We start from the raw sequence: 19,169 nt of genomic DNA on the forward strand, positions 1-19,169 counted from the left end.
ACCAGGGCTCGAACCTGTATCCCCTGCATTGGCAGGTGGATTCCCAACCACTGCACCTCCAGGGAAGCCCCTGCTATGTGGTTTTTTAGTACCTTTCTTTGCAGTTGTTTTCAAACTTGCCTTTTACTTTTTTTTAAAATAAATTTATTTATTTATTTATTTTTGGCTGCATTGGGTCTTTGTTGTTGGGTCTTAGTTGTTGCGTGCGGGCTTTCTCTAGTTGCGGCGAGCGGGGGCTACTCTTAGTTGTGGTGCGCAGGCTTCTCATTGCAGTGGCTTCTCTTGTTGCACAGCTTGGGCTCTAGGTGCGTAGCTTCAGTATTTGGCACACGGGCTCAGTAGTTGTGGCTCTCGGGCTCTAGAGCACAGGCTCAGTAGTTATGGCGCATGGGCTTAGTTGCCCCGCGGCATGTGGGATCTTCCCAGACTAGGGCTCAAACCCATGTCCCCAGCACTGGCAGGCAGATTCTCAACCACCGCGCCATCCGTGAAGTCCCTACTTCTTTAAGTATAGTAAGCATAGGTTTTCTGTAGTCTGTATTTAATTTCAGTTTCTGAAGTCTTTAAGAGCCTCTTTCTGTTTGTTGTTTCTGCTGTTGTATCACTCATGAAATCTAACTTCCCTGTGTGCTTGTTGGTTATCTTTGACTGTGTACTTCTGTTCACTATAGTTAAAAGTATTTGTAGAATAAGGTGACGGCTGGGATGAAGGTGCTGTCTTCCAGAGAAGACCTATGTTTGCTTCTGCTAGGACTGCTTGGACCAAGTTCAAGGCTTGAGGGTCCCCAAAAGATCCAAACTTTAATTCCAAGAGCGGAATGAGGAATGGTCTGCTTTGCCTTTCACTCTTTTTTCCCTTTGTACAGGGTCTTTCCGTTGTCTCAGAATGTTTTGTATAACAGATCTTGTGGAATGACTCCTGTGTTTTTGATCTTTGGTGGCAATGAAGAAAACAACCCTTTCTCTTAGATTTTGTACTTGTCTGTTCTCAGATCTCAAGGATTCTGGAGTTTTGCACTTTGGGCATTTATTTTTGAACTGTTCTGAAATTTTCCTCAAAAAATGCACTACTTTTGCTTCCTTTGGCTTCTTATGTACCTACCCTAGAATGAGAATGGATTGGCATGGTCCCAAAGGGGAATTTTATGCTAATTAGTGAGGCATTGTATATTTTTCTAAAAAGAATAAAGTGAAAGAAAAACAAAGCAGGCAGATTTTCCCAGGCCAGGGCTCAAACCCATGGCTCCTGTAAGGGATCAGCAGTCTCACCTGTTTGTTTTACTGGGCTTCTCTGAAGCTTTCATCAAAGCAAACCCCTCCAGCATCTACGTCATTGCACAGGTAAGTGAACAGCCGCGTGAGCATTGTTCTGGGTGTCTTCCTTTCTGCCTTTAAACGTTTCGTGCTGATCAGGAGTCACTGCTGCGGCACTGTTCAGTAGCTGGTCCTTTAAGTAGAGCATCTCATTTGTAGATGTATTTAACTTAAAATTTGACGTTATTTGCGCTAAGAATGAGTTGCTCAGTTTTATGTCAGTGAGAGGCAAACTCGTGTGTCTTTTCATGGTGGCAGCAGCAATCGATTGACTGACTTGCTGCTGTACCTTGATATGTTGTAACCCAGTCCTCTTGCTATCACTTCTCTTCTGCTTCCGTGAACCGAGGGAGGAAATGATTATTACTTTGTGCTCTCACTTTGTACATTAACAGTGTTTAATCTAGTCTCCCCAGCTCCAGTCCCTCTTATAAACCTCTTCTAGCCTAATCTTAAAGCACGTGTTTGCACAGAGAACTCAATACACGTTAGTTGTTTGGTGTTACTTCCCTGTTCCGAAACTCTGGATGCCTTCATCTTGTTATGTCCTGCTAGCAGCTGTTTTACTGCAAATAACCCTGACTGATTGCTTGGAATTTGACTTACGTGTTTTTAGATCTCAAAGATGTTGAGATTTCAACACTTACTGTGTTCCGGACACTAAGCAAAACACTTTACTCTACATTATCTCATTTAATCCCTAAAGCTACTTCTTGAGGATAGGGAACATGGCTGTAGCCCCAAGCATCTAGCCCAGTATCTCGTCCATAAGAGATACTCAAGACGTGAGAGAAAGAATTCCTATTTTACAGACGGGGAAACAGGCTCAGAAAGATTAAGCAACAAGTCAGTTTTCTTAACATCCCCTCGTATTGTCCCCTGTGTTAGATCCCCTAGCCTGACAGTTATGACTCCGCTCACCCTGTCATTCCATTTCACCTGTCATTTCTCAAGCTCTCTGTTTAAAAGGTGTTGTTTGATTTATTTGTCCCAAATACCTTGTGTTTTCTCACCTCTGCACTGTTTTGCATGTGCTATTTTTTGTACTTATTTTGGCTCTCATTTTTCAAGGTCCAGTTTAAATTCCACCCCCTCAGTGAAGCTTTTCCTGAATAATCCACTCTTTCTTCTCTGACTCCCATAATACTTAGTATCCATGTCAGCCCTTCGGGACGTCGGTTACTGCCTGGACTCTATTCATAGGCCTTTGATTTGACTTCCGCTGCTTTGTTTGTGTTTGCATGTGTGCGTGTGTACACGTGTACCCACTTTATAGAATATGACCAATTCATCCATCCATTTACTCAGAACTCCCATAGCAGCTGGCCCCAAATGAGTAAATAGTTGGTTTTGCTCCTCAGTGTATTCGAGGAGAATTGCAACATAGAGAAAATTTGCCCTATCTAACTTGCCTTCCTTACTTGTTTCCCACCTTTTTAGTTAACCCTTCTCTCCCCTGTGCCCAGCCGCTCCAGTGAGTCCTGTGTCCCTTCTGCAGTCCTGTCTGTGATGCAAAGCTTTTGTGACTACATGCCCTGTCGGCCTGCTCCTTCCCCGACCAGTGCCTCCACCATTTGCATTTTCAGAGATGACATTTTTTAATCAGAATAAATAGGATTAAGTACGGCAGAGGAAGGCTGTCCTGACCATACTTCTGTATCTTAGACTCATCTTTTTATATTTCGTTAGATTTCTTTTTTAACTTTTTAACCCTTGTGAGGGTTGTATGTATTAATATATCTGAAGTGTGTACAGCGGTGCCTGGCTTAGGGTAAGGACTGCCTGTGTCAGCTGTTGTTAGCATCTTGCAGTCTTATTTATTTATTTTTTATAAATTTATTTATTTTTATTTTTGGCCACGTTGGGTCTTTGTTGCTGCGCGTGGGCTTTCTCTAGTTGCGGCGAGTGGGGACTACTCTTGGTTGTGGTGCGCGGGCTGCTCATTGCAGTGGCTTCTCTTGTTGAGGAGCACGGGCTCTAGGCACGCAGGCCTCAGTAGTTGTGGCACATGGGCTCAGTAGTTGTGGTGCACGGGCTTAGTTGCTCTGCAGCATGTGGGATCCTCCTGGACCAGGGCTTGAACCCCTGTCCCCCGCATTGGTAGGCGGATTCTTAACCACTGCACCACCAGGGAAACCCTATTTCTTTCTTTCTTTATTTGGCTGCGTCGGGTCTTAGTTGCCACACGTGAGATCTTTATTGCGGCATGCAGAATCTTTTTTGTTGCGGCACGCAGACTCTTCATTGTGGCGCTCAGGCTTTCTCTAGTTTCGGTGAGCGGGGGCTACTCTTGGTCGCAGTGCGCAGGCTTCTCACTGCGGTGGCTTCTCTTGTTGCGGAGCACGGGCTCTAGGCATGCGGGCTCAGTAGTTGTGGCTTGCGGGCTCTAGGGCGCAGGCTCAGTAGTTGTGGCGCACGGGCTTAGTTGCTTCGCGGCATGTGGGGTCTTCCCGGACCAGGGATTGAACCCATGTCCCCTGCATTGGCAGGTGGATTCTTAACCACTGCGCCGCATGAGGTCCCGCATTCTTTTTAAAAGCCAGAAAATACCCCCTAGTCTGGTTGTTCCTCCTCTGTTGATGAATATTCCCATCATCTCCCTTTTCCCCCACTGTGAACAGTGTCACAGTAAACATCCTTGTACCCATATGCTTTTTTGCAGTGGAGTTTTAATTTCTGTATGACAGTATCCCAGAAGTGGCACTACTGTGTCAAAGAATGATTTTCATAGATACAGCCCAGTACTTTCTGTGGTATGAAGGGAAATGTATATTTGGTCTTTGTCCCCTCTCCTGGCACACAGCTCCTAAAACTCTTGGACTCTCCAGAATATTAAGAATGACTAACATGGGGCTTCCCTGGTGGCGCAGTGGTTAAGAATCCGCCTGCCAATGCAGAGGACACGGGTTCGAGCCCTGGTCCAGGAAGATCCCACATGCCGTGGAGCAACTAAGCCCGTGCGCCACAGCTACTGAGCCTGCGCTCTAGAGCCTGCGAGCCACAGCTACTGAGCCCAGGTGCCACAACTACTGAAGCCCACTTGCCTAGAGCCTGTGCTCCGCAACAGGAGAAGCCACCGCAATGAGAAGCCCGCGCACCGCAATGAAGAGTAGACCCCACTCGCTGCAACTAGAGAAAGCCCGTGCACAGCAATGAAGACGCAATGCAGCCAAAAATAAATAAATAAATACATAAATAAATTTTAAAGAAAAAGAATGGCTAGCATGCAAAAGAGTAGTCTTTTGTATGCTAATGAGATGACTGGTGGCTGTGTTCACTGCCCCTCCCTCGCCCACAGATAGCATCAGATGGGGGCTGGTCACCCAAAAGATCAGTCCTTGACTAGAAGTTTGGAACTTTCAGCCTTAACCCTGAAACCTCCAGGGAGGGGAAAGGGACTGGAGATTGAGCTCATCACCAATGGCTAGTGACTTAATTAGTCATGCCTGCATAATGAAACTTCCATAAAAACCCCTAAATGATGGAGTTTCTGTTGGTGAACATGGTGCAGTGCTGGGAAGGTTCCCAGCCCAGAGAAGGCAAGGAAGCTCCACGCTCCTCCCCATACCTTGCCCTGTGTGCCTCTTCCATTTGCCTGTTTCTGAGTTGTATCCTTTGTAATAAAGCATGCTCCTGATCCTAGCAGATTATTGACCCTGAGGAGGGGGTTGTGGCACCCCTGGTTTATGACTGGTCTGTTGGATGTCTGGGAGGCCCAGGACTGGTGACTGGTGTCTGAAGTAGGGGGCACTCTTGTGGGACTGAGCCCTTAAATTGTGGGTTCTGCCCTGACTCCAGTAGTTAGTGTCAGAATTAAATTCAAGTGTTGGTGTCTGGGCAATGAGGGAATTGGTTGTTGGTGTTGGAAAACACCCTGGACTTTCCAAAAAGAGTCTTGCCATTCCCATTCTTAAAAGCATACCTTGGGAGGGCCTGTTACAGATACATTGGGGTAAAATAAGGGGGAAAAAGATTACGTTTAAACTCTTTCATTAGAGTGAATTTTTAATCTACGCAAATACAGACAAAACAATGAATCCCCGTGTACCCATCACACTGCCCCCAAACCATCACACTGTGGCCAGTCCTGTCCTATCCACACCCTACCTGCCCTCACCTCCACCCCCTGTATTATGTTGAAAAATCTCAGAAATCTACCCCTGTTTCTTGTATACATATTCTAGTATGTTGGGGTTTTTAAAAATTTTTTTTAAATTTATTTTTGGCAGCGTTGGGTCTTTGTTGCTGCACGCAGGCTTTCTCTAGTCGCGGCGAGCAGGGGCTACTCTTCGTTGCGGTGCGCGGGCTTCTCTTGTTGCAGAGCACGGGCTCTAGGCGCGCGGGCCTCAGTAGTTGCAGCACACGGGCTCAGTAGTTGCGGCTCGCGGGCTCTAGTGCACAGACTCAGTAGTTGTGGCGCGTGGGCTCAGTTGCTCCGCAGCATGTGGGATCTTCCCGGACCAGGGATCGAACCCATGTCCCCTGTATTGGCAGGCGGATTCTCAACCACTGTGCCACCAGGGAAGTCCCTTTCAGTATGTATTGCCAAATGATAGTTTTTAAATTGTGGCAAGAACACTAAACATAAGATCTACAGATTTTTTTTTCACTTTTTAATTTATTTTTGGCTGCGTTGGATCTTCGTTGCTGTGTGCAGGCTTTCTCTAGTTGCGGCGAGCGGGGGCTACTCTTCATTGTGGTGCGTGGGCTTCTCTTGTTGTGGAACATGGGCTCTAGGCACGCAGGCTTCAGTAGTTGCAGCGTGCGGGCTCAGTAGTTGTGGCACACAGGCTTGGTTGCTCCGCGGCATGTGGGATCTTCCCAGACCAGGGCTCGAACCCGTGTCCCCTGCATTGGCAGGTGGATTCTTAACCACTGCACCACCAGGGGAGTCCAGAGCTACAGATTTTTAAGTGCACAGCACAATAGTCTTAACTGTACAGAGTTGCACTGCAGATCTCTAGGACTTAATTGTCTTGCACGACTGAAACTTTATACTCATCAAACAGCAACTCCCCCCTCCCCCCCCAGCCACTGGCAACCACCATTCTACTTTCTGCTTCTGTGAGTTTGACTGTTTTAGATACCTCATAGAAGTGGAATCACGCAGCATTTGTTTTTCTGTGACTGGCTTATTTCACTTAGCATAACGTCCTCCAGGTTCATCCATTGTTGTGGCATATGACAGGATTTCCTTCTTTTTAAGGCTGAATAATATATTCCATTGTTATGTATATACCACATTTTCTTTTTTTTAAATAAATTTATTTATTTATTTTATTTTTGGCTGCGTTGGGTCCTTGTTGCGCATGGGCTTTCTTTTAGTTGCGGCGAACAGGGGCTACTCTTTGTTGCGGTGCGTTGGCTTCTCATTGCAGTGGCTTCTCGTTGCGAGCACGGGCTCTAGGCACATGGGCCTCAGTAGTTGTGGCAGTCGGGCTCAGTAGTTGTGGCTTGCAGGCTCAGCAGCTGTGGCACACGGGCTTAGTTGCTCCGTGGCATGTGGGATCTTCCCAGACCAGAGCTCGAACCCATGTCCCCTGCCTTGGTAGGCAGATTCTTAACCACTGCGCCAGCAGGGAAGCCCTACCACAGTTTCTTTATCCGTTCATCTATTGACAGACATTTAAGTCGTTTCTACATTTGGGCTATTGAATAATGCTGCAATGAACATAGGAATGCAGATATCTCTTCAAGATCCTGATTTCAGTTCTTTTGGATAAATACCCATAAGTGGGGTTACTGGATCATATGGTAGTTATATAAATGATAGGCCCTTTACACTATGATCACACTTAAAAACTCCCAAACAGAGCATGTATTAGTACTGCATTTCTTTTTAATGCTGAATAATACAGGCATACTTTGTTTTATTGCACTTTGCAGTTACTGCCTTTTTTACAGATTGAATGTTTGTGGCAACCCTGTGCTGTCAGATGATGGTTAGCATTTTTTAGCAATAATATACATTTTTAAATTAAGGTATGCACATTTTTTTAGACATAATGCTGTTGCACACTTAATAGACTCAGTATAGTGTAAATATAACTTTTATATGCACTGGGAAACCAAAAAATTTGTGTAACTCACATTATTTTGATACTCGCTTTATTGTGGTGGTCTAGAACCAAATCCACAATGTCTCCGAGCTGTGCCTATATTCCATTGCATGGATATACCACATTTTATTTATGCATTCATCAGTTGATGGACATTTTGCTGCTGTGAATAATACTTCCGTGAACATTTATGACCAGTTTTGTGTGAACGTGTTATCATTTCTCTTGGAAACATACTCAGGAGTGGAATTGCTGGTGATTTGTTAACTCAGTGTTTAATCTTTTGAGGAGCTGCCAAAGTGTCTTCCAAGTTGGCTGTACAATTTATATTCCCATCAGCAGTGTTTGAAGGTTCTAGTTTCTCCACATCTTCACCAACACTTGTTACTGTTTGTCTTTCCATTATAGTTACCCTAGTGGGTAGGCAGTGCTATCTCATTGTAGTCTTGACTTGCATTTCCCTAATGGCTAGTGATGTTGTGCGTCTTTTCCTGTGCTTATTGGCCATTTGTATATCTTCTTTTGAGAAATGTCTATTCAAATCCATTGCTGATCTTTTTAAAATTTTTTTGTCTTTTTATTATTGAGTTCTAAGAGTTCTTTACGTATTCTGGATACAAGTCTTTATCAGATATATGATGTGCAAATATTTTCTCCCATTGTGTGGGTTGTGATTTTTTTTTCTTTTTTTTTTCTAGTTAGCATTGGTTTATAACATATAAGTTTGATATGTACAACATTATACTTTGACTTCTGTATATACTACAGTGTTCTCACCACCAAAAGTTTAGTTTCCATCTGTCACCATATAGCTGACCCCCTTTGCCCGTTTTGCCCTCACCTCACCCCTGTGGGTTGTTTTACTTTTTGGGTGATATTTGCAGTTCAAGAGTTTTACATACATGATATAGTTCACTATACATATTTTTTCTTTTGTCATGCTTGCTTTTGTGGTCTTATCTAAGAAACCATTGCCTAATCCAATAGATTCTAAGAGTTTTATAGCTCCTACATTTAGGTCTCTGATCCATTTTGAGTTAATTTTTGTATATGGTATGAGATAGGGTTCCAATTTCATTCTTTTGCATGTGGATATCCAGTTATCCAGTTATCTTAGCCATAAAGAGAAACGAAACTGAGTTATCTGTAGTGAGGTGGATGGACCTAGAGTCTGTCATACAGAGTGAAGTGACTCAGAAAGAGAAAAACAAATACCGTATGCTAACACATATATATGGAATCTAAAAAAAAAAAACAATCGCTCTGAAGAACCTAGGGGCAGGACAGGACTTAAAGATGCAGACGTAGAGAATGGACTTGAGGACATGGGGAGGGGGAAGGGTAAGCTGGGACGAAGTGAGAGAGTGGCATTGACATATATACACTACCAAACGTAAAATAGATAGCTAGTGGGAAGCAGCCGCATAGCACAGGGAGACCAGCTTGGTGCTTTGTGACCACCTAGAGGGGTGGGATAGGGAGGGTGGGAGGGAGATGCATGGGAATATCTGTCAGCTGAAGGGTATTATTACCACTTTTAAAATAATGTTCTTAAGGCTTCTCAGAGTAACTTAGGTAATGGGGCTTTTCTCCTCCTGGGCCCTTTTTCTTGATGGAAAGTCAGGATTCCCATGTGGTCTGGGGAAGGAACCAGGGCCAGCTGTAGGATGTTTTCCCAAGGTCATCTCTCACCTCCCGAAGACCTATGTAATGTTTTTGATAATGCTTCTTGTGTAATTATTAATCCCATTAGCATATTCTTGTTTAAATAACCTTTATGTAGCGAGGTTATCTTGATTGTATGGTCTAATCTCCCAGCCGTCCTTAGGTCTGTTGACTCTGGTTACATTGTTTCAGATTACAAGTTTCTCGGGAACTGTGGTAACTTTGTATGTCTCTTCCTGTCAGTTAGAACATATGGTCCTTGAGGGTAGGAAACAAGTCTTTTTCTATGTGTTAGTGCTCAGAAAATCTTTCCTGACTGATGGACAAACTGCCTGAGGAGTACTGATGATGCTTTGGGGGACTTGTGTTTATTCCCTCCAGGGGAGCCAGGAAGTGGGACGGAAAGTGATACTTCTCCAGACTTCCACAATCAGGAAAATGAGCCCAGCCAGGAGGATCCTGAGGATCTGGATGGATCTGTGCAGGGAGTGAAACCTCAGAAGGCTGCTTCTTCTACTTCCTCAGGGAGTCATCATAGCAGCCATAAAAAACGAAAGAATAAAAACCGGCACAGGTCAGTGGTAGGGACCACCTTTCCCCACCCCCTATGCCCCCACCCTATCCCCACCCACTTAGAGCTTCCGTGACCATTGCTGTGAAGGGACTTTAATAGAATAAACATTCTTCAGGATTGGTGTGGTCTTTCTGTTGCTGATGGGAAGAAATTCATTTGGTCCAAGTGAAACAGGCTAATTTTTCTCTTAAGGGAGGAATTAGTGGGCATTAGAGGAACTGTGAAGGAAGACATCCTTCTCAGTGTTTCTAGTGTAGAAGAATTTGATTCCATAAAACTTTTGTTTAATACAGTGAATTTGAAATCCTTTCAGAAGAGAAAAAGGGAAATAGAAATGGAATCTGTGTACTAGTGTTTGGAAGATGCCACTAGCATGTGTTGGGAAGCTGAAAAGTGGGATATAAGTCTTCTGCTCCTAACCTTGATCCCTGCCTGTTCTTATTCCCTGGAGGATGGACAGAACTGATCTAATAGTGCCTTTATGCTTTTTATTTTTTATTTTTATTTTTCGGTACGCGGGCCTCTCACTGTTGCGGCCTCTCCCGCTGCGGAGCACAGGCTCCGGATGCGCAGGCTCAGCGGCCATGGCTCACGGGCCCAGCCGCTCCGCGGCACGTGGGATCTTCCCGGACCGGGGCACGAACCCGTGTCCCCTGCGTCGGCAGACGGACTCCCAACCACTGCGCCACCAGGGAAGCCCCCTTTATGCTTTTTAAATACAAGTTTTTTGATTGCTTATGATTTCTCTATTTTTATATATCTTTGTAAAATGCTGATTTCAGTATCAGAGGAACAATATAAGGTCTATAAGATACGAGAGCACCTTCCTAGATAATGTTTGTTCACTGTGTGTTTTTGCAGTGCCTAATGAGATAGGAATCACATCAGTGGGCAGAGAGATCAGGTGCCACCCAGAGAGGATTTTAGCATTCGCTCTCCTTGGGGTTTATATGATGATGCCGGGGCCTGTTAGCTCAGATAATTGGAAATTATACAGCTGAACTCAGAGAGGGTAATGCAGTAGTTTCTAGAGGAAGGGATGGCCTCAAACCTTCTTCTGGGAGGTTTGAAAACCAGATATCCACCAGGTTGGCTTTTGTCCTGCTCCTCTTAGGAGCCTGCATGCTGAGGAGATGAAAGGGGGCGTGCAAGGAATGGGTGGGCTTCCCTGTGCCAGTCAGTTTGCTTCTGGGCTGGGTTGTCCCACAGAACATTCCCTCAGGCACCCAGGATATTATAGTTGTTACCTTTGCCAGATGTGGCATACAGGGATAATACAGAATTAACTCCAACGGGTTTAAGCCTCCTTGGCATCAACTGATTCTTTAATTCTTTTAAGAGTTTTTCTTGTCAATGGTGGTGGTGGTTTTTAGACCCAGAAATAGTATATCCTCCAGATAGTGACTAAGGACTGCAGCCTAACATTTTTCTGCACACCAGAAATCACCACGCCAATCTCATAAGTGCGGTAAGAGAGAGCAAAAATTGTATCTCTCTCTCTCTCTTTTTTTTTTTTTTTTTTTTTTGGTAAGGCTACAGCTTATTTAATCGCTGTGACAGGACTGACGCTAGTTTATCATAAACAGCAGAGATCCATACTCTTAAAAATATTTTTTTAAATTGTCAAGATAAAAGGGTCATGCTCTGTGTTGCTTTCATTAAGTTTACACCAGTGTCATTTTAAATGGGATAATTATTTTCCTGTTTCAGAGTAGAGGAGGGGTAAATTCCTTGAAAGTTTCTGGGACACTTTCTCCATTCCTGGTACACTAGACTCTATTGATAGCTATTGTTTATTTCAGGTAATACCTTATTTTCCTTAATGATAGGATCAGCTGATAAAAGGGAATTAGACATTGAACTTAATTTTCTTCTTGCAGATTACTGGTAGATTTCCATAGTAACAGCATTTCCTACCGTTTCCTCTCCTGGCCCTAGGAACTAACTCCTTCCAGAAAAATACTAGGATTTAAAAAGATATTTGATGTTAGTTATTGCCTTCACAATGGGGCTTTCTGTTTGGAAAGCAGGATCCTTTTTTGTTCCCCAGGTTCAGTATCCTGCTGGGCTTCTCCGTTGGCCTTAGGGCCTCACCTGCCCTGAGGGAGGATACTGGAGCTGATTTGCCTTCTTTCTGGAGAAAATAGGTTTATTAGCACACCTTCTCAGATTCCTGCCATCTTTAGTCAGGAATTGTGTCTGGCCCAAACCCCTCGCCCCTGACTAATGTCTTAGTGGGTCTGACTGATTGGGGGATGGGGACGGGGGAGCACTTTGTCTACACATGTTTGTAACTTTGCTCCCAGTACAGTGTCGTTTCTCCTTCAATGTACCACACCCCATATTGTCAGATAAAAGTCAACAGTAAATTATTTCAACAAAAGTCTGAATACCCACCATGTGTAAGACACTGTTTAGTGATGAGTAAAGCAAAGTGGAAATAAATAAGTACCCTAGCAAAAAGGGAAGAACTTTGAATTTGTCCTCTTTAGGAATATAAAAATCTATCAAATAATTTTTAGCATTCATAAATGATCACAAGATTCTAAAGTCTTGTCTTTTACGTGATATCTGAACGATAAGTCCCAGTGTCTTTAAAGAAAAAAGTTGAAATCGGTATAACCTTATAGCTGCTCTTACAGGTTTTTGATACTGTACCAAGCTCTAGAATTCTAGGTAGTTTGTGACGTTTTCATGAAGTAGGTACAGTCTACTTCTTTAATTTCTGAACAAAGTTAAGTTAGGCTGAAAGTTAAATTTCTGACAGTTCCTGGTTTGTACAGTTACTGTATACTTTTCCCAAATGTCCGAAGTGAAACTGTTGCATAAAGGTTATTGAAGTTAAGCTTTCTTCCAGCTTCACTCTTGCAAACATTGGCTAGGAGGAAATACAGCCATTTTGCGTATTGTTTTACCTCCTGTCTACAGCCTGAAAGGCTCTGGAGCCAGCCAAGGAACTGGTGTCGTGCCCCTGGTTAACATTTGCTTTGGAGGTCTGCCCAGCCCATGGTCTGTTAGCGGCGTTGGCCCGAAACGGCCTTCTCCTCTAGGCTGCTCTCCCATCTGGACCCTTACGGCTTGGGTGCTTGTGGATGTCAACTTCCCTTTGTTTCAGTAGGCGCACTGCAGACTTCGGCGTTCCCTGATTGTAGCCCTGACATAAACCGTTAACTGCTCTCACCAGTTCAGGGGCAGAGTCATATGGCTGTGTGGGTTTTGGAATTAGACTCTGATTCGACCCCTGGCTTCTAGCATGAATGCAGAGAAAAGGAGTACCATGTTTGGACATGTTTAAATATAAAACCCGAGTTAGAAATTGCAAAATGTTTTTTATTTTCAAAACTGTATGATATTTTTATCTTTCATTTTAGTGAAAGTGTATTATGCCGAGTTGTTGGTACAGTCTTCAAAGCACTTTTCATTATGTCACTAAACCCTTTGTTCTCTATTTCTTCTAAATGCCCTGTTTATTTTTCATTATAATTAAATATTTTAAAAGTTCTAACTCTGAATCTGGTAGTTAATAGAAGGCCTGCGGGTGTCTAGTTTTCTAATGAAATAACTTTTCTTTTTATAGTCTGTTCTTCTGATATGAAATCCATTGAGGGAAGGGAATCTCCCAACCACAGAATCTTTGGTGCTTTGATGTCTGAAACTTTGTGTCTTAAGATTCTTAAAAGTGATTTTGTTTCTACAAATCTTGCTAGGGTGGCTAATCAACTAATTTATTCAATTAGGATATTAATTTCTATTGCTTTCTTCCTTTCAAATGCTGCCCCTCAGCCCGTCTGGCATGTTTGATTATGACTTTGAGTAAGTTTGATTTGAATTAGTATTTGTGCTGTGTTGTTTAGTGTGTAGAGACAAATATGCCTTTCTGAGACCTTTCTAACCCATAGTTTATCTGTTTAATTGTAGGTATGTATATTAGGTTAGGCTGGGAAGTTTTTTTTAAAAACAGAAAAACGTGATGGAGGTAACATTTTATTTAATAACTTAAGCAAAATTAAGTAAACTTCACTTATATGCATTTTAATTTCTTTAAAAGTAGATAACCTTTACTTTGATTAATATTTAAATTGATATCCTGGCTTTGCTTCATAAGGAGATTGATAGTTTAAGATCTTGATGTTTTGCTCTGGAAAGATTTAAAAATTGAAATTTGTTGAATTTCTTTTGTGTTTCATGTCCAGGAATACAAACTCCTAGTCTCTTTCCTGTTCTTAATCACTCAGTGTCTCAGTGATTATCAGCAACATAGTTGCAGAGCTAACACATTAACGTAGAGCATGCCCTCTTAACCCAAGCTCTTTAACGTGTAATTTTGGAATAATTCTTAAAAATTGTACGACTTTTATAACTGCTATAGTGTATTTCTTTTTGAGTCATCTAAGTTTACCTTGTGGCAAGAGTATCTGTTCATGTTTTTAGTAAATACTTGCTTAATAATATCTGGGTAAACAACTAAATATGACATAGTCTAATGAAGAATGTGGATTTTACTTAACCAAATAGTCTTTGTTATAGCTTGTGCCCTATGCAGTAGCTGATTCTTGGACCCGTTTTCTGTAAATTAAAATGCAAATATCTTTTATCTTTCCTATCACAGGATTGATCTGAAGTTAAACAAAAAACCACGAGCTGTAAGTATCAGCCAGACCATTTCAGAGAGGCTGGTGATTTTCGTAGATGGTTAGAAAAACGTATTTGTCTTCAGAGCTTGAGTGTTCCTAATCTGGGGTCACAGTTCTTGTTTTAAAGTCTGGGGTATCCATCTGGATGCACTTTGACTTTTAGGTTTGTGTACTCTCTTTATATTTTGGAGAGAGAAAGGCTCACACATTTTTTCCTGAAGAAAAATTCCCTTTGATTAAATAATGAACTGTTAATACTACCCCTCCTCACCACCCCCATGCCTCTAACTGGTGAGTTCTCAGGTCTAATAAGGCAGAATTGATGTTTCTGTCCCTTTGTGGACTCAGAAGACAAGCCATTTTCGATGTGAAATATTGTCTGTCATATTTGAAATAGAATCTTTGGCTACAGAGCAATAGCCTAGCAGGGTTGTTGGTGAGAATTTATCAATGTTCTGCTGAGAATAAGTTGGGACTTCTGTTTTTCTCTCTTCAGGATTATTAGAAGACTCATTAGTGCAGAAGCGTCCAGGCTATAGAGCCCTGCTTCCCTCCTCCGACCTCACAAAGATAAACACCCCTCACCTGGCTGCGTGGCCATCCATCTCTGCTTTCCCAGACCTGGTGCCTGTGACTCTGAGTAGTTTGTTCTGAAATGTGGTGACAAACAAGTCATTTATGTAAGACCATATTGGAGCATTTATTTTGTGTCATTTTCAGTAACAATTGCAGGACGACCCAAGACATTGTTTTAATCCCAGCAAGTTGCTAAGTGTGCATTTCTCCGTTCTTGGAACCAATGTCTTCCCCCGTCAAACTGCTGGCTGGCACCAGCCTCATCTGTGATGCGCATCGAGAAATGTTCTCTAGGTTTGTTTTATGCTGAACGTAGAACAAGTCACGTTTCAGAGGGAGGCTGTAAATATCTGGCGTTTTCTTATTTTGTTTGTGTTTTATCGTTTTTCTATGATTGTTTTTACCATCTTATTTGCTTTGGGGACTTTTTGTAATGCCATTATACAGCTCATACCTTCCTGCTGACATATCTGATCATCTCTTTCGTGCAGTTGCCAATATTCTTAACTGAAAGTAATTTGGTTTACCATAAATAAAATGGGGACTTGGCTTTTTGTTTCTTTGCAGAGGGAAGGTAAAGAGTGTTTATTTAATAATTACCTATCTTAAATCTTTTTGAGTTGGAAGCAGTTTCATGTTCAAGGAACAGGAAAAACTGAAACACATGAGTTTAAATGAGTCCTTTTAAAATAGGTATTTTTATTCTTTTGTATAAATAAAATTTCACAGGCTTTGACTTCTCATCCTTCACCTTTAAACTTGAGATTGTTTTTTCACTTACTTATTCGTATCATGCCTTACGGAAATCTCTTTCTCCATCTTTTCTCTCTCTTTGATGGTATTTGCCTGATTAAGTATTGCTCTAAAAATGACTAAGGCAAATGGAAAGGCTCTAAATTGTACCCAAAGCTGATAACGCCTGGAGTCCTTGAGCAAAGTGAATGACAGGATCACCGAGAGGCCGCGATGCCTAGCAAATGCCCCTTCCTTTCAGGGTGGATGGGCTGAGGAGTCTGTTGATGGTTGTTACCTGCCTCTGGAGCAGCGGCCATCCACCTTGGCTGCACATTGGAATCACCTGGGATGCTTAAAAAAATACCAGTGCCTGGGTCGCACCCCCCAAGACTCTGACTTGGGTACGGCCTAGTATTGGGGATATTCGTTCGAAGAGTCCCTGGCATTCTGACAAGAAACCAAGTTGAGAACCACTGCATTAGGAGACTGGATTGTTCGATTTAAATCCTATGTCATGAATCAGTCTAAGGGATATGCTGTGGGGCCTCACCTTTCCTTTGACTCTATTTAGTCATAAATACTTATCTCCATATCTTTGTTAGAAAAAATATGTTCCATTTGTGGCAATATTGGTAGAGCTGAAATATGGATGGCGTCTATTATCAAAACACGTCTACCTTGTCAGATGTGCAAAAGCTTCCTCTTGTTCTCAAATAAACTTTTTTTTTTTTTTTTGACTCTGTGGCTATTTAGATGTCTTTGCCTATGTCTTTGGTAGCAGAACTTCAGGGGTTTTTTAAGGAATTAGTTTCTTATATAGATTGTTCCTTAAAAACAAAACAAAACTAAAGACAATGGAAACCAGAAGCTTTCTGTATCCTTTTTTGTCAGTCTCCTTTCCCGGGAGGGAAGGATGGGATCCCGGTGGTTTCCTTAACTCTGAGGACAGCACACAGCAAACCTGAAGATATTTCTGACTCTCACAGTTTGACTTTTGCTAGAGATAGAGTAGGACTACTCTTAAAAAGATATATTATTAAAAGCATATCTATGTGTATGAATACCTCTATGTATGTGTAACCATGGTTAGAGACATGGCTTGCTTTATACATACTTTCTCTATAAAGTTTAATCATTGATTAGGAGACCTCACAACTTTCCTGTAAGTTGGCCAGACATACTGGAGATACAAGAGTCTTGAGAGATCACTTAGGTTCCCTGTGTTGGGCTGGTTTAGGAAAAAATGCCGGGAGATCCCTGCCTACCATACTTGTGATATTTGCAACTTTGGCTCTCAGCTAAGCTTAAGTTTGCTTGAGTTTAAAAGAGGATAAGGTTATGACCTTGATCAAGTTATTGATTAGAGGAACAACCATCCTAGTGGAGGAACACGTGTATTTAGGTAGCAGTTGCCCTCACAGTTCCTATCTGTGACACTTGGTGGAGGTGGTCTGCTGGGTGGCCTGTGTCCTCCCATCTTAGCTGCCCCCACCAGTGACCCCTGCCCTGGAACGGCTGCCAGGACCACTGAGAAGGTACTGCCTTCACCAGCTTGGTTGGGTTTGGAATAGTACTTGGCTTCCGGTCTTTAACCTTCTCATCTCTAAGATGGGAATAGGTTGTCCTTTGCTCCTTTTGGTAGTTACAAGATATTAAAAAAAAATCCAGGCACTGTATGTCTTATCCTGGGAGGATGGTGCCTGTATAGAGCTTCCTAGGGAGTCTCAAGTACCCTCTTCCAGGAGATGAGGAAATAGCTCAAAGTGCTCTAAACACCATCAGACCCCAAAAGTTGAACACAGAGAATGGGAACAACCCACAAAGCAGGAGGTGAGAAGCCATTTGGGGCCCAGGGGAGAGACGGAGGGAGGTGTTGTGAATTTGGACAGGGCTAGTGAGGGTGGAGAGCATGCCCTGTCGAAGCTGCTGCCCCCATCTTGGGGGCCTTCGGAGTGCTGTAGGAAATTGATCCATAATTAGGTTAAACGTTTACCCTAGGATGGAGTTTATTCTCTTTGCTTAGAAGAAAATCCCTTGCTGTGAAAGAGGAGGGAGCAGGCGTTAGCATTATTTCCGACTCCAAGATTGAGCCTTTGGGTGCTGGGGTCATGTAAGTACCCTGTAAGTATGTATTCTAAAGAGAGTATTCTTGGCTTCTTGACCTGTGTGCTAAGTAAGGGAACTGAAACAAGTATTAAATGGCCTAAGCTTGAGAGCAGTAAGTATGCTGTTTTGAAACACTGTGTGACTTAGTTTTTGCTTTTATTCTGACTCCTCTGCCCCTTAGCCTTACTCCAAATTACTGAGGCATCATTACACTTAAAAAACTCACATCGGGGGCTTCCCTGGTGGCGCAGTGGTTGGGAGTCCACCTGCCGATGCAGGGGACGCGGGTTCGTGCCCCGGTCCGGGAAGATCCCACACGCCGCGGAGCGGCTGGGCCCGTGAGCCATGGCCGCTGAGCCTGCGCGTCCGGAGCCTGTGCTCTGCAACGGGAGAGGCCACAACAGTGAGAGGCCCGCGTACCGCAAAAAAAAAAAACAAAAAACAACTCACATCGGAAGCCCGACTGGGGCTGCTGCACTGGGGGAGCAGGACTGCGCTCTGCACACATTTACTTCTCCCAGGCTGGGGTTGTATTGAGTCCCTGCGAGGGCGATGTGCCTGGAAGGTGCAGAGATAAGAAGAAGAAGGGGCTGAGGTTCTCATTCCTGTGTTAATCCAAATTAACATTATCAGGCCTGAATTTTATAAGTGGTAAGCTTCATGATTTGAAACAGTTTTCCTCACTGAGATGGGCTGTGGCGGAGTTGATTCTCATCCCCACTTCAAAGGCTGCTGGTCTCCAAGGGGAGGGGTTGGGGGCTGGGAAGAACACGGCAGGCCTTTTGTTTGTATTTACTTTCTGGCTCAGCCTTACTTAGTTCCTCACTTTGTGTTATATAATATGCAGAAATATTCATTCATTAGTACATGTAAGATAATTTGTAAATAAATATTAGGTTGAACCACAAGCAGTCAACCATTTTGATCTTCCAAAATGGCAGTTATCATGGTTTAACAACACACACATGTTGGGGGCAGGTGTGCACCAACTTTTCACCATTCGTGTACAAGAATAAACATTAGCTGGGAATTCCCCGGCGGTCTCGTGCTAAGGACTCCGCACTTGCACTGCTGTGGGCCAGGGATTGATCCCTGGTTGGGGAACGAAGATGCCATAATCCGTGTGGTGCCAAAAAGAAAAAAAAGAATAAACATTAGAGACCCCTGGCCAATACAGCCCTCCTCAGATCCCCATCCCCACCCCCATAACTTATTTCTCTACCCAAGGGTGCTTTAAAATATCTAATCTGGGGCTTCCCTGGTGGCGCAGTGGTTGAGAGTCCGCCTGCCGATGCAGGGGACGCGGGTTCGTGCCCCGGTCCAGGAAGACCCCACATGCTGCGGAGCGACTGGGCCCGTGAGCCATGGCTGCTGAGCCTGCGCGTCCGGAGCCTGTGCTCCGCAACGGGAGAGGCCACAGCAGTGAGAGGCCCGCGTACCGCAAAAAAATAAAAATAAAAAAATTCTAATCTGAATAAGTAATACATGCAAGTGGCATATATTCAA

At 43.3% G+C, this 19,169-nt stretch overlaps 1 protein-coding gene across 4 annotated transcripts in view; it reads left to right on the forward strand.

Moving 5' to 3' along the window:
- MEAF6 (MYST/Esa1 associated factor 6) overlaps positions 1-16,414 on the forward strand; it is a 24,571-nt gene extending 8,157 nt beyond the window's left edge. Inside the window, exons 5-8 of one of the 4 annotated variants that reach the window (XR_003794595.1) lie at positions 9,420-9,612; positions 13,396-13,588; positions 14,222-14,255; positions 14,743-16,414. Coding sequence is in view for 2 of the 4 variants with exons in the window: in XM_029230245.1 (XP_029086078.1) it covers positions 9,420-9,612; positions 13,396-13,425; positions 14,222-14,255; positions 14,743-14,751 (266 nt within the window). In the remaining 2 variants the exon portion in view is untranslated. The remainder of the gene's footprint in view (positions 1-9,419; positions 9,613-13,395; positions 13,589-14,221; positions 14,256-14,742) is intronic. The other 3 variants (XR_003794596.1, XM_029230245.1, XM_029230246.1) reach the window with 3 other exon arrangements.
- The last annotated feature ends 2,755 nt before the right edge of the window (positions 16,415-19,169 follow it).

Source organism: Monodon monoceros, unplaced genomic scaffold (assembly GCF_005190385.1).
Source record: "Monodon monoceros isolate NGI ecotype Baffin Bay Population unplaced genomic scaffold, NGI_Narwhal_1 Super_Scaffold_18, whole genome shotgun sequence".
In the NCBI taxonomy this organism is placed as follows: Eukaryota; Metazoa; Chordata; class Mammalia; order Artiodactyla; family Monodontidae; genus Monodon; species Monodon monoceros.